General features: G+C 33.8%; 3 protein-coding genes across 7 annotated transcripts; 1 reads left to right on the forward strand and 2 right to left on the reverse strand.

Moving 5' to 3' along the window:
* Window positions 1–140: 140 nt before the first annotated feature.
* On the reverse strand, window positions 141–3210 carry LOC114875575 (diacylglycerol kinase epsilon). Of its 5 annotated transcripts, none has more exons than XM_029185996.2 (11): window positions 3140–3210; window positions 2548–2621; window positions 2320–2491; window positions 2055–2185; window positions 1838–1985; window positions 1558–1775; window positions 1349–1494; window positions 1121–1289; window positions 874–1054; window positions 601–737; window positions 141–512 (listed from the first exon to the last, which is right to left on the reverse strand). In XM_029185996.2, exons 1-11 carry the CDS (start codon window positions 3159–3161, stop codon window positions 384–386), a joined length of 1527 nt encoding a protein of 508 aa, XP_029041829.1. In that variant the 5' UTR covers window positions 3162–3210; the 3' UTR covers window positions 141–383. The 5 variants fall into 5 exon arrangements, with proteins under 5 accessions (XP_029041829.1, XP_029041827.1, XP_029041826.1 ...); XM_029185994.2 differs by having other exon boundaries at window positions 2548–2757; window positions 3072–3160; XM_029185993.2 differs by lacking the exon at window positions 3140–3210 and adding an exon at window positions 2970–3056 and having other exon boundaries at window positions 2548–2757.
* LOC114875579 (COMM domain-containing protein 3-like) lies at window positions 3049–4333 on the forward strand. Its single transcript, XM_029186001.2, has 6 exons — window positions 3049–3106; window positions 3184–3286; window positions 3378–3389; window positions 3473–3541; window positions 3613–3884; window positions 3966–4333. Exons 2-6 carry the CDS (start codon window positions 3205–3207, stop codon window positions 4134–4136), a joined length of 606 nt encoding a protein of 201 aa, XP_029041834.2. The 5' UTR covers window positions 3049–3106; window positions 3184–3204; the 3' UTR covers window positions 4137–4333.
* Window positions 4334–4370: 37 nt separating this feature from the next.
* On the reverse strand, window positions 4371–11102 carry LOC114875569 (GATA zinc finger domain-containing protein 7-like). The gene is given in 6 exon segments (XM_029185980.2): window positions 4371–9122; window positions 9124–9450; window positions 9549–9907; window positions 9976–10128; window positions 10261–10382; window positions 10605–11102. Coding segments are annotated over 5 exon segments (4149 nt in total). The 5' UTR covers window position 10382; window positions 10605–11102; the 3' UTR covers window positions 4371–5933.
* Between the last annotated feature and the right edge of the window lie 604 nt (window positions 11103–11706).

The raw sequence follows: 11706 nt of genomic DNA on the forward strand, positions 1-11706 counted from the left end.
ATTTTTGGATAATTATTATTAATTATTCGACCAACTTCAAGTACGTAATAATATCAAAAGCACTCTATACAATCGTCGATTTTTTTACCAAAAAATATTTAATAAAATCCTTTCCTTCGAATAATAAAATAATAAAGGCAATGTACGTAACGATATATATTTCCATACATCAATACAAAAAGATATAATAAGAATAAATTAATAAATTATTTTCCATTTACTTACAATTACACTAAATATTTTAGTCACTAAGATAACATTTTTTTATCTTTCATCCTTGGCATATTAGTATAATATTTTTCTATTCATAAAACATAACAAATTTTTATTTATCCTAAGCCAAACACTGGAATGTACATAATTAAATTCTTGTAATAAATAATTTAAGTATCCCTGTTCAGTGTATTCATCAACATAAGTGCTTTGTTGCAATATGTAATGTTAAATTCGCAAGGATGTTGAAACCATGGTTCACCATCAATTTGCATAGCACAAGATTTTAGTAATTTTACCTGTATCGTATAAAATGTTTGCTTTACTTACGTCCTACGTACTTTTCGAAAGCTTAATATTATGCTAGTTAGATAAAATTTCAAATACCTTTATGGAACTCGCTTGTCCAAGCCGATAAGGCTGAGAAAGCCCTACTTGAAGTTGAGCCATATGAAAGGAAGAGTAAAGAGCAACTACTTCTAGCTTTCCATCGTTAATACTTTGTACTCCATATTCTTCGTGACCTGTTTGATATTAAAAAAGAAGTTAGAGACAAAATAATAACACAAATTATCAATTTAAATTCGGGGGAGGGGAAGACCAAGACACAATAATTTTCCTTGAGGAAGCCTACCGTGCTCGGTACTGTACATCTCATACCTTCTAATCCTATGTTCCAAAGGTTAACACCAGCAGCCCATGACGGAATATTTAATATTACGATACTTTCAATAGAAGGCAATTCTATTTTCTTCCCATCCAGATATATTTCTATAGTTTTATCAAGATCCTTACATTCTCTTTCCACTACTTGTTGAGTGCCAAAACATAAGTACAATAGCTGTGAAAAGTATGACATACATTCTGTTATAGCATTTTTAAATATATATCAAATAAGATGTATTACCTTATTGAACAATCTACTGCTATAAAAATAGAAACGGCTTTCTCTTGTACGATGAAAATTTAACGTTACTTGTGCATCAACCCCTACACTTATGTAGTTGTACATGTAGAATGTTTGAAGCGAATTTCTCAGTCCCAGTCCACCATATGGTTTCACTGTCACAGTCCACCTAATGAAATATTAGAATGAATATAATTTACTGAAGAATAATGCAGATCTTTTGTCTACCTATCTAGTTCCACTTGTTTTGCTGCCTGTAATTCCTGTAGGATCTCAGCAGGATCCTTGTTCGGATCGTGTTCTTTTCCCCATCCTAATACTCTCGATAAATCATTTCCTGTTCCCAGAGGAATTACTGCCACAGATGGAACTGGCTATTCCATATAAAAGCATTAACATTAGATGAATGCAATTAAAAAAAAAATACCTTTTTTTACCTCTAATCCGAGTTTATGAATAGTAGTTAAAAACCAAGCTATTGTTCCATCTCCGCCTGCTACAAGAATAGTACACGATATTTTTCCAAGTAAACGACACCACTCGAGAATAGCTACCGGATCGCGTTCCGATAAATCAACAACCTGAGCAGGATTTATCAATCTTCTAAACAAAGATAAAATTTCCGCCCCATCATTGTTTCCAGATTTTTTATTTGCTAAAAGAAAAATTTAAAAGTTTATTATCCTTATGTTAATCTTACAGTATATACTAACTTACCAACAACTATAAGAGGTCTCCAATGAGGCCAATTTGGTGGTTTAACCGAGCGAATGCGTAATTTACGTCTAACAGTACTTCGTAGATTGATCACTTCCAAACTGCTCGGCGGTATTACCATTAATTTAAATCTACCAAAATCACATATCTGAAAAAAAAATTACCGTGTAACAACTAGATATTACATAGACGCGTAAAATATATATATAATTTATACTTCAGAAAGATTAGCTTTGCAAGTGTCGTGAACACATCTTTGACACCAGCAACACCACCAATCTGTTAAACCAGGTTCCAAGTCACACTCCTCGTTACATACTTGACATATCGCAATCAGAGGTAAATTACCTTGCGTGAAACGAATAGAAATTAGCTATAATTCATATAATTCTTAAAACTTAAACTCTAAAAAATAAAATTCAAAAAATAAAATACACATTTGGATATTAAGTATTTTGTGTAGTGTAAAGGGTACAACATACCTTTTATCCAATGATGTTTCATTGGTTTATCTGTACTTAGAGTAATAACTTTACACTTTAATTGTTTATCCGCAATCTTGACACATGTAGGATCAGCGCATACGCCGCATGAATCGCAGATCAAGCCATTAATATTTAATAGCAAACTTTCACAAATATTGCAATAATATGACTGTAAAAAAAAATTCATGTAATTTTTATACAACTGCTTGTGTAATATATAAATACCTTTGTTTCTCCTCTACCAATAGATTTCCAACTGTGCTGTTTGGTAACATCTCTAATATGAATAGGAGGCTCCCCTATAAGGTATCGAAACAAATTTATTGTAAATAAGAAAAATAACATTGTAGACAAAGTGTGTAGAATAATAGTAGTAAATCCTTCCTCTAACATGTTTATCCAAATAATTTTTTCTCTCAAACTGATTATGATTCCCTGGAAAATAATCAAAATTAATAAAAACATCCAATACAAAAAGATAAGTTGTTATATTATATAAAAATAAGGAAAATTACATATAAAATATATTCTATTATATTTGAATATTTAAAATCACAATTTCAACCCAACTGACTAAACAGAAATAATAAATAAATACACAAATACTTTTATTCATTGAGTTAACATGACAATAACATACTGATTACTTCTTTTGGGAAAGGCGCAATAAAAATGGTTATTAACGAATTAAATTTATTAGCTTCTATAATTTTTTTTTAATTTCAAGTCATTTGAATTTCATTCGTCACCTATCAACGCCGCAATTCGGTATTATGATTTGAAGGTAGGTATTTATTATTGACCCTACTGTATGTACCAACATAAGCTTGAGGTATCATACCCCTTCGCTATTTTTCCTAGAGGGACGCCGGGCCACTCCGCATGTGCAGAACGGATGATAACTCTTTCAAACGAAATCCGAATGGACAGGGAATGGATCATAAATGGATCATGAATGGATGCCGTATGATAGATAACCTCTCCTTGTCACTTGTTTTGATTTCCACATTGTCAAAGTATCAACAATTTTTACTTGGAATTTAACATTTCATTAGGTAAATTTAAGCGTAAGTGGTACGAATAATAATGGAGCTGTCAAAAAACACCATTGATGGTCTTAACGATATTCTAAACACAAATACTGTTACAGATGATAATTTTCAGCAAATTTTAGATACAGCTATTTCTTACATATCTGAAAGTCCAGCAGAAATAAGATGTGAGTATTATTGAAAGCTGTGGTTATTAGATATAAGTAGCGATTAAGCAATTGAAATATTTGTATTGCAGGTACTGTCAAAGCAGCAAATTTAAAACCAATTTTAACAAAGAAGATTGTCGCTGACACGGCATGTTTGTTTATAGAAGCTGCTCGGCACGATTTAGACGAGGAAAACTTAAAAACTTTTCTATGTCAAATATCTAGCGACGAACAGAGGATTAAAAAATTATGCGAAAGATACGTTAATAACAAAACAACGATACAGTGTCACTTAGAATCAATAGGCAATAACCCACCACATATTGTTGATGTAGACTGGCATTTAGATTATTGCGTTAAGGTAATCGACCGGTGAACAGGATACCGATCGTTTCATTCACAGATGATTTATTCATTCGTATTCACAAAAAATTCTTTTTAGTTGGACACATGCAATTCCCTGGGTGTTCCTCTGTATCATGTACGATTTAGTACTAAAGAAGGAGAAACAATGAATCATGTAACATTTTCGTGTACGATACAACAGTTACAAGAACTAGTGTTCAAACTTAAGGATGCCATCAGATACTCAGAAAAACTGACTAATGTTTAGTTATACATTCAAGTTATGGATCTAATTTCATATGGGTACAAGACATGTACAATATTTGAAAATTTTCATACTTTTCTTTTTTCTGTTATGCAATCTATAGAAATAATTGTTAACAACTTATGATATTATACATGTATTCTTGTATAAATGAATCATTATAATACTTATTTAATAATAAATTCAATTTGTACGTATAAGTGTAATGGTAAAATTGTATACGAATAACAGACTCTGTAAAGTATAATCAACTATATTTTTATAGTTAAAAGAACATTCTCTACTTCACGTAGTGTTATTACTGTATTAATAATAACGCGCGCGCGTGTGAGAGCGTATGCGCACGCATACATAGACAATTCGCAAAATACATACATAAATTTTCAAACAAACGACGATCAACGTTTCTATAAATAAAAAAACAAATCTCGAAAACTTCGTTTGAACTGTATCAATTCAAACGGGATATACTGAAATTTTCTTTATACAAAAAAATTATACACACGCATTGGTTTTTTTAATCTTTTTCACTCGCTCACTCACTCAGGTACACCTTGTATACAAAAGAGTCGCGCGCGCATACAACTAATAACTTATTAAAAATACGTCGTTTTTTTGCTCTACAATCAGGCATCTTTCTAAAAATTGCTTTCCCGTATTAGACAAAAAATACTATCGTTACATGTTCTTAAATCCTAAAAATATGCATGTTAAATTACATTAATAATCGATAATTTTTTATATCTAATACGTGATATAGATCTTTTTTTCGAATCATTATACACTATTTACAAGTAAACATATCTAAAAAAAAAAAAAAAAACACGATAGTCCATTATTAAAAATTTCTTCATATATATATATATATATTAACTTTTTCTTTCTTTCCGGCACTTAGCAAAATTAATAGTGGATTCCTTATCCATATGTGCTGTTTTAGTAATTCGGTGCAAAACGACACATTGATAATGTTAATTAAGCTGGAAAGAGAGAAATCACTCGCAGTGTAATACTTTTTTATCCTTTTCTTTTTCTAAATCATTTAACAATGATATTCTCTTGCTCAATTTTCTTAATATTATTTATATATATATATATATATATATATTTATATACGATTACTGTGATAAGGCCTCGGATATTTTAATATAGTTGCATTTTTTTTTTATAAAGAAGGTATGCAGATTACAAAGAAGGTATATACTCGTGTAGCTAAAACTACCTGGAAGATTAGAGTAATTCTCGAGGCTTTGGTTACATATCCAGTTGTCGAAGGTGCATCAACAAATAAGCAATGAAATTTGTTCAAAAATATTAAAAATACTGTAAACTGACAGATCTAATAAAATTATAAAAACTTGTCAAATATTGCATAAATAATAATTACGATTCATTTTCCCTACATAATCTTTGTATAGTGTTGATGTGTTTTTACGTTAAATATATCTATTTTCCTTTCCTTAATTCATTCGATTCAAGCATGTGTTATATTTTTAATTAATACGATTTTTAATCGCAATATAAGATTTTGATATTAGCAATACATTAATCACAATATTATTTTCTTAATATATTTGTCTGCGAGTTAAAAATCGTACTAATTAAAATTGCAATATATATATACTATGTATTCTGTTAAATTTGGATCAAGACTATTACGGAAAAAGTTATCAAAATCGTGAAATATAAAAAGCTGAAGCTTAATAAAATCTCCTGGCTACAATAGAATATAACAATAACCAAAAGCTTCGGTTATATATACAGAAATATACAAGTTAAATGACTTTATCAATTCATAAATTACGTTTCCATTTTGTTGACTTGGCTTTCAGACTTCTTCCCTTGTTCCTCGTTTCTTTCGCATTCCTCGCTTTTCGATTCGTCTATTTGCTGTTTCGCGGTAGTCTTATCCGATGTTGGTACAATTTTCTTATCGTTTTGTTCTTTTTGTTGTTCCGTTAATTTCTCTACCGACGCATCCTGTTTACCCTCGTTGCTGAGATCTCCGTTAATCTGAAAAACTAACTTCTCTTTCTTTTTATTATTTACACTATCACTATTTTCATCGGACTGTTTCTTTTCCAAATTTTGTTCTTTACAAGTATACGAACTATCTTCTTTGCATTTCGCGATTTCCTTATCCGGCTGTTCTTTATTCTGTTCCTGAACAACTGTACACGGCGAACAAGCATCCACCAACTTAGTCTTTGAAGTAACTTGAACGGTCGGTGAACGTTTACCCTGTCCAACGTTCGATATGGAACAAAGGGTGGTCGATTTAGAATTATTTCGTACAACTTCCGTCGATGTCTTAACGGTTTCCGCGTTACAGAAGCTTCCAGTCTTAGACAAATTAAATGCACTGACATCTTCCTGTGACGTGCTCTTCGGAAGAATCAGATTATTAGTTTCAAGTGACGTTGCTACGGTTTGCGTTTCTGGCTTGACCAAACCGTAAGATGTGGGCGACATTGCTGTTAAAGAGGTAGTTTTAGGCGACTTGGGTGAAGAGTAAGTGCTCGGTGGTATTCTCTGGACTGTCGGCGGTTGCGATACCGGAGAGAAACCAGTCGTTTGAGGGATATAATTGGATCGTTGATACAACTTATTAATCGAAGGTGGTAAGCTACTGTGGAAGGCACTGGGAGATGGAATTCCTATCGGTGAACGTATCAACGGATTTGGAAACCTGCTGGCATCTGGAAATGGCGGTGGAAAATGAGGATATATTAATCGTGGATTTATGTTCGGCGTTGGTGAAGGTATAAAAGGGCTCGTTGAAAGCATATTTACCGGTGAATTTTTCGGAGATATCGGTGAACCGGTACTTCTACAAATATCTCTCGAGAACGGAGGATTCGGGTAACTTCTTGCGCTAGGAGAATACGGAGGTGGCGATACGATGGGTGAATTAACCGTAGAAACAATCGGTGATAGAGTTTTAGGATCTATCTTCATCATACTTAAATTTCCATTTTTCGAAGCGTTCGATGCACTCGTCGTGGTCGTTGGCGTTATCGCTGATTGCTCTTTATCTTTACATTCGTTGCTGATCCCGTACATTGGTTTCACTCCAGACGCAGGATTACCTAAGTATCTCGGCATGTTTCTCATCTTGAAGATCTTGGCTGGCTTCGACTGAATCGTTTTACTTCTCTCGAAAAGTGCCGTTTGATGCAACTGATTCTGTGCCTCTTTGTTCTGATTTTTAACCGCCACGTAGTTGTTCTTGGAAAGCGTTGGATTCCAGCATCTAGGAGGATCGCGAAGCGTTTTGTATCCCACCGCTTGACTTAGCTTCTTGGATACGGAAGAAGGAACCTTCTGTAAAGAGTGTGACGTTACTGTCGGGGAACTAGATACCAACGATGTAGCTCTGAGACTATCCTTCACGTTTACATAAACATTCTTACTTTCCACCGTAACTGGGTTACTATTGGGAGCGTAAACTGATACACTTGATATATTTGGATGTTGTTTACCAGAGGAATCGATCATCACCGACTGCGAGCTATTCTTCCTTCCGATTTTCAACAAATCCGGTATCTCAGATTTGCTTCTCACTTCTATCTTGTTCTTTTCCTTCGAATTCTCGCCGATTTTAGCGCAAATGTCGTCGATCTTCGAACCGGACGCTCCGATTTTCGCGCAAATTTCATTCAGATTCAGACCTTTCGTTATCAGCTCGTTTTTACGGACAGTTGGTTTCATTAAAGAAATTGGAATGGCATCGGGACAAGGAGGTACCGAATACGTACCGGTTATTTCTAAATTTCCCTTCAACGCTGACTCCTTTGAAGCGGTCATCACTGAATTCGAATAATTGTTTTTCGACGAAGATGAAACGTTTGCAGAAGGCATATTAAATGTTACATTGTTATTCGCTATCGTACACGTGACTATTTCATTTTCCGAGGACGTGGATACAGATAACTTTTGACCGGGCGATGTTAAATTCTTCAGGGAATTTTTCAACATCGTACTGTTCACTAAATCTTGAACCATGTAAGGAAACGTACACATCGATTGATTTATCGTCGACGTGGAGGCTGAACTTATACCATTGCCAACAGTTACAGACATAGATGTAGAAACATTCGAAGACGCGAAGTTCTCGTTTGTCAGCGATTCGATTTGCATGTACAACGATTTTTGGGAAACTGTGTTCGTTTGTCCATTTGTTTTCTGCGAAGAATTTTCCTTTTTATCTTGGTCGATCTGTTGCGCTTTTCTTATATTGGAATCTGTTTCGTTCGCTTCAGAACAAACCGAGGTGCTGGTTAAATGCATCGACAAATCGAAATCTCTGCTTTCTTGGGACTCCGAAGTTCCTTTTTGTGGTGTTGTTTTTGTCGAGTACGGAACTATCGATTTATTTATTGCAACTCCACAATTATTTGTCGTAACCTGTGCCTTTGAAGCATCGACAGAATTTTTTGCTTCTGTAGATTTCGTACTTTCAATGGTTTTTGCATCTGCTTTTTTAGACGATTGCGCTGCAAGTTTTTTATCTTTTACAGTTTTCTTCGAGGACACGTTATTGTTAGTATTAAATTGTTCGATTTTCGGTTGAAACTGTAATTTTACACTTAGGGCATTGATTTTTGATCCTGTATTTACAAATTTCACTTCGTTCTTTGAATTCTGTTTAGACGTTTCTAATTTATTTTCTTCGATTATAATATTATTGTTATTTCTCGAGGAATCCTTTTGATCCTCATTCTCGATATTATTTCTAGTTTCACTATTATCTACACACTGCGAGGTTTCTTTTAATTGTGAAGTTACTTTATCATCGGCATTGGTACTATCCGAATGACTTTTTGGTTCTTCCTCGTTTTTACAATTTACCATAATTCCTGTTTCCTCTGTTGAAATCTTCTTACCTTCGGTTTGATTAACGTTTTTCTTGTCGTCGAGTTCATGTAATTTAGAAGAAATATCACAATCATCCATAATCTGTTTATCCGAAGAGTGCTCGTTTTTTTTTCGTAATCTCAAATAAATTGTTCCCGCTATTATTATCTTCGGTGATCGAAGTATTTATTGTTTCAACTTTCGAAGCAATCGAGTTTTCGAGTGCTGCACTTTTTTGAAATTGTTGATTCGATATATCCGTAATACTCATTATACCAGTTTCCGAGATTTTTAATTGAACCTCCTTCCATTCCCTTTTCAGCGAGTGTTCGTCCTTCGAGTCGATGGAATCAATTCCAGCATGAAGTAAAGATGTTTTATAATTGACATTGTCCTCTGAAAGTTTTATTCGTTTCGGAGAAGATTCGAATATCCTATAACTTAAATGCAATGGCACTTTCTGAAACAAATATAAAAAGAATATTTGTAACATTGTAACTGTTGATCTTTTGAAATAACTTATACGTATATATAGATATAAAAATTTTGAATGTTTACCCGCCTCCAATGATAAATATACATTACATCCATTAATGTGTAACTATTGGATAGTGGTTCCTCCTTATACATTATATCTACCCTGTGTGCATCGGTTAAGCCATACTTAGCGCGTATTAGCTTTTGCAGATGAAAAATTGTTACTGCCGCGGGACAACGAAGATATCGCCTTAACAAAGGTTTTACAGGTACTCCTTTAACATCTTTAGATGGACTAAAATATTCCAATGACAAACTAAGGGATTCATCGGGAGAATATATATGCGATTCGGTTGGCTCGCCCCTTGCTTCTGGAGATGTTGCTTGAGTGCACGCTTCAGGATGTTTGGAGTAAAATTCTCTTCTGCATCGCATCTCATCTGAAGCAGCCGATATCGTAGTTAATCCTTGAAATTGTGGATTATTTTAATTAATTTATAGGACTTACTTTGATAACATCCAGGTACCAATTTATACACAATGTCCTGCAAAGTGTAGTCTGGACGAATGTTAAGTAGTGGTTTACTTTTGTGCACCTGTACCTCGCATATTGGACAATATTTATTGTTTTCCAGATACTTGACGATACAGCTCCTGCAAACTGTAGTGCGACATTAATCGCCGCTTACATGAAAATGCTTGAATCGTCGCTCAACCCTTTTGTAATGATGAAAAAATATATTTATTCACCATAGACAAAAGGATTAAGGAAGCGACGAAAGAATACACATACACGAATGTAAGCACTCTATAATTGTAGTGGCATCAATGAAATATCCACCGCATAGTTTGCAAGTCAGTTGATCATTGAGTTTGGACAACCGCAAGCGATGCCCTCCACTCTGACCCGACATCCTATGGTAGAGAAAATAAAATCACATACACTTAAATTCTAGTTAAAATAGAAGTTGTAGTAACACACAGGATTAATAATATTACATGGTTTTAATGGATTATTAAACAAAAACTGAAATGATACTTTCAGATGATCTCAAAGAAATTTGGTGTTGAAAACATTGTACTGAAAATGTTTGGTACCAATTTAATTAACTATCATGATTAAAATATTAAACTTACGTGGCGAATGACGCGAAAATTGTACGTTTTATCTAGTAATCGCCATTTGATCAAAGAAGTCAGGAAAGTTGGGTCAGAACTCGAGGTGAAATCTCACAAATCCCCATGACGAGAACATTCATCGAAAAAAAAAAAAAAATACTAATCCAAATTCGTTGGAAACAATATCCTTCCGAACTACGAAACGTCGTCGGATTCAATGATATTCTTTTTTAAATTCGAGTCAATCTAGTTCATTGTAAAATAGGCCACGATACCAGGAAAAACTCTGAGGACGACAGCAAAACAAAATGGTGGATAAACAATCCTGCCAGTGACATTTCCAAAAACATGAGTTTCCTTCAAAGGTTTCTCTTTAACTATATTTTCCAACAGAACGATCGAAATATTACAAAGTTTACAACAGAGAAATCAAAAAATAATTTTGTTAACATAGCAGATTATTTTAAAGGATGTATATAGATGATACAAGCTGCAAGTTGCAATAGATTAACGGTATCATTTATCGGTATCACTGCTCGAGTACTTTATGCAGTTCAAAGATGACGCTACAAATTATTTAAATTCACAAGCGACGCAAGCGTCGAAGCAGAACTCCGAATACCGCATCGGTAAAACAGTCCATGTTTCGACAGAAACTGATTTAAGCGCCATCTGAATTATTGCATCCAACTACGTTACCTTTCGCAAATACCTAAATGATACATGTATGCTATATATATAAATACATAATTAAACAATACTGACCATGCATTCATTATTATTAATTTTCTTTCCGTAAAATTGTATTTGCAATGTGGTACACTTCAGAATCTTAAAGACATAGTTCCTGAAAAAAATATAACAGCGATTAAATAGAAAAAAAGCATTTTCGCAGCCAATTCGCTCGTATTATTTGCTGCATAATTAATAAATATACCATAGAAATAATGATACAGTTATTAATTAGTCATCAAATAATAACGATTGCCCAGGTCTCACCACGGGGAGGTTGCTGCGGATGGAGACCCGCCCTACCTCATCCCATCCACCCTCCATTTATGCAAATTTTTACTTTTATTCAAAAACATCATCCTCTTGATGCACATTTGCAAAACGTTTC

This window comes from Osmia bicornis, chromosome 10 (genome assembly GCF_907164935.1).
Source record: "Osmia bicornis bicornis chromosome 10, iOsmBic2.1, whole genome shotgun sequence".
Taxonomy (NCBI): Eukaryota; Metazoa; Arthropoda; class Insecta; order Hymenoptera; family Megachilidae; genus Osmia; species Osmia bicornis.

Coding starts and splice junctions, on each gene's coding strand:
- LOC114875575 (XM_029185994.2), bottom strand. CDS start 2,715: ATGTTAGAGGAAGGATTTACTACTATTATTCTACACACTTTGTCTACA. Junction 1,776..1,837: donor GAGACCTCTTATAGTTGTTG/GTAAGTTAGTAT, acceptor TTTTTCTTTTAG/CAAATAAAAAATCTGGAAAC. Junction 1,495..1,557: donor TTCATAAACTCGGATTAGAG/GTAAAAAAAGGT, acceptor TATATGGAATAG/CCAGTTCCATCTGTGGCAGT.
- LOC114875579 (XM_029186001.2), top strand. CDS start 3,205: ATGTGCAGAACGGATGATAACTCTTTCAAACGAAATCCGAATGGACAG. Junction 3,542..3,612: donor AAGTCCAGCAGAAATAAGAT/GTGAGTATTATT, acceptor TTTGTATTGCAG/GTACTGTCAAAGCAGCAAAT. Junction 3,885..3,965: donor ATTTAGATTATTGCGTTAAG/GTAATCGACCGG, acceptor AATTCTTTTTAG/TTGGACACATGCAATTCCCT.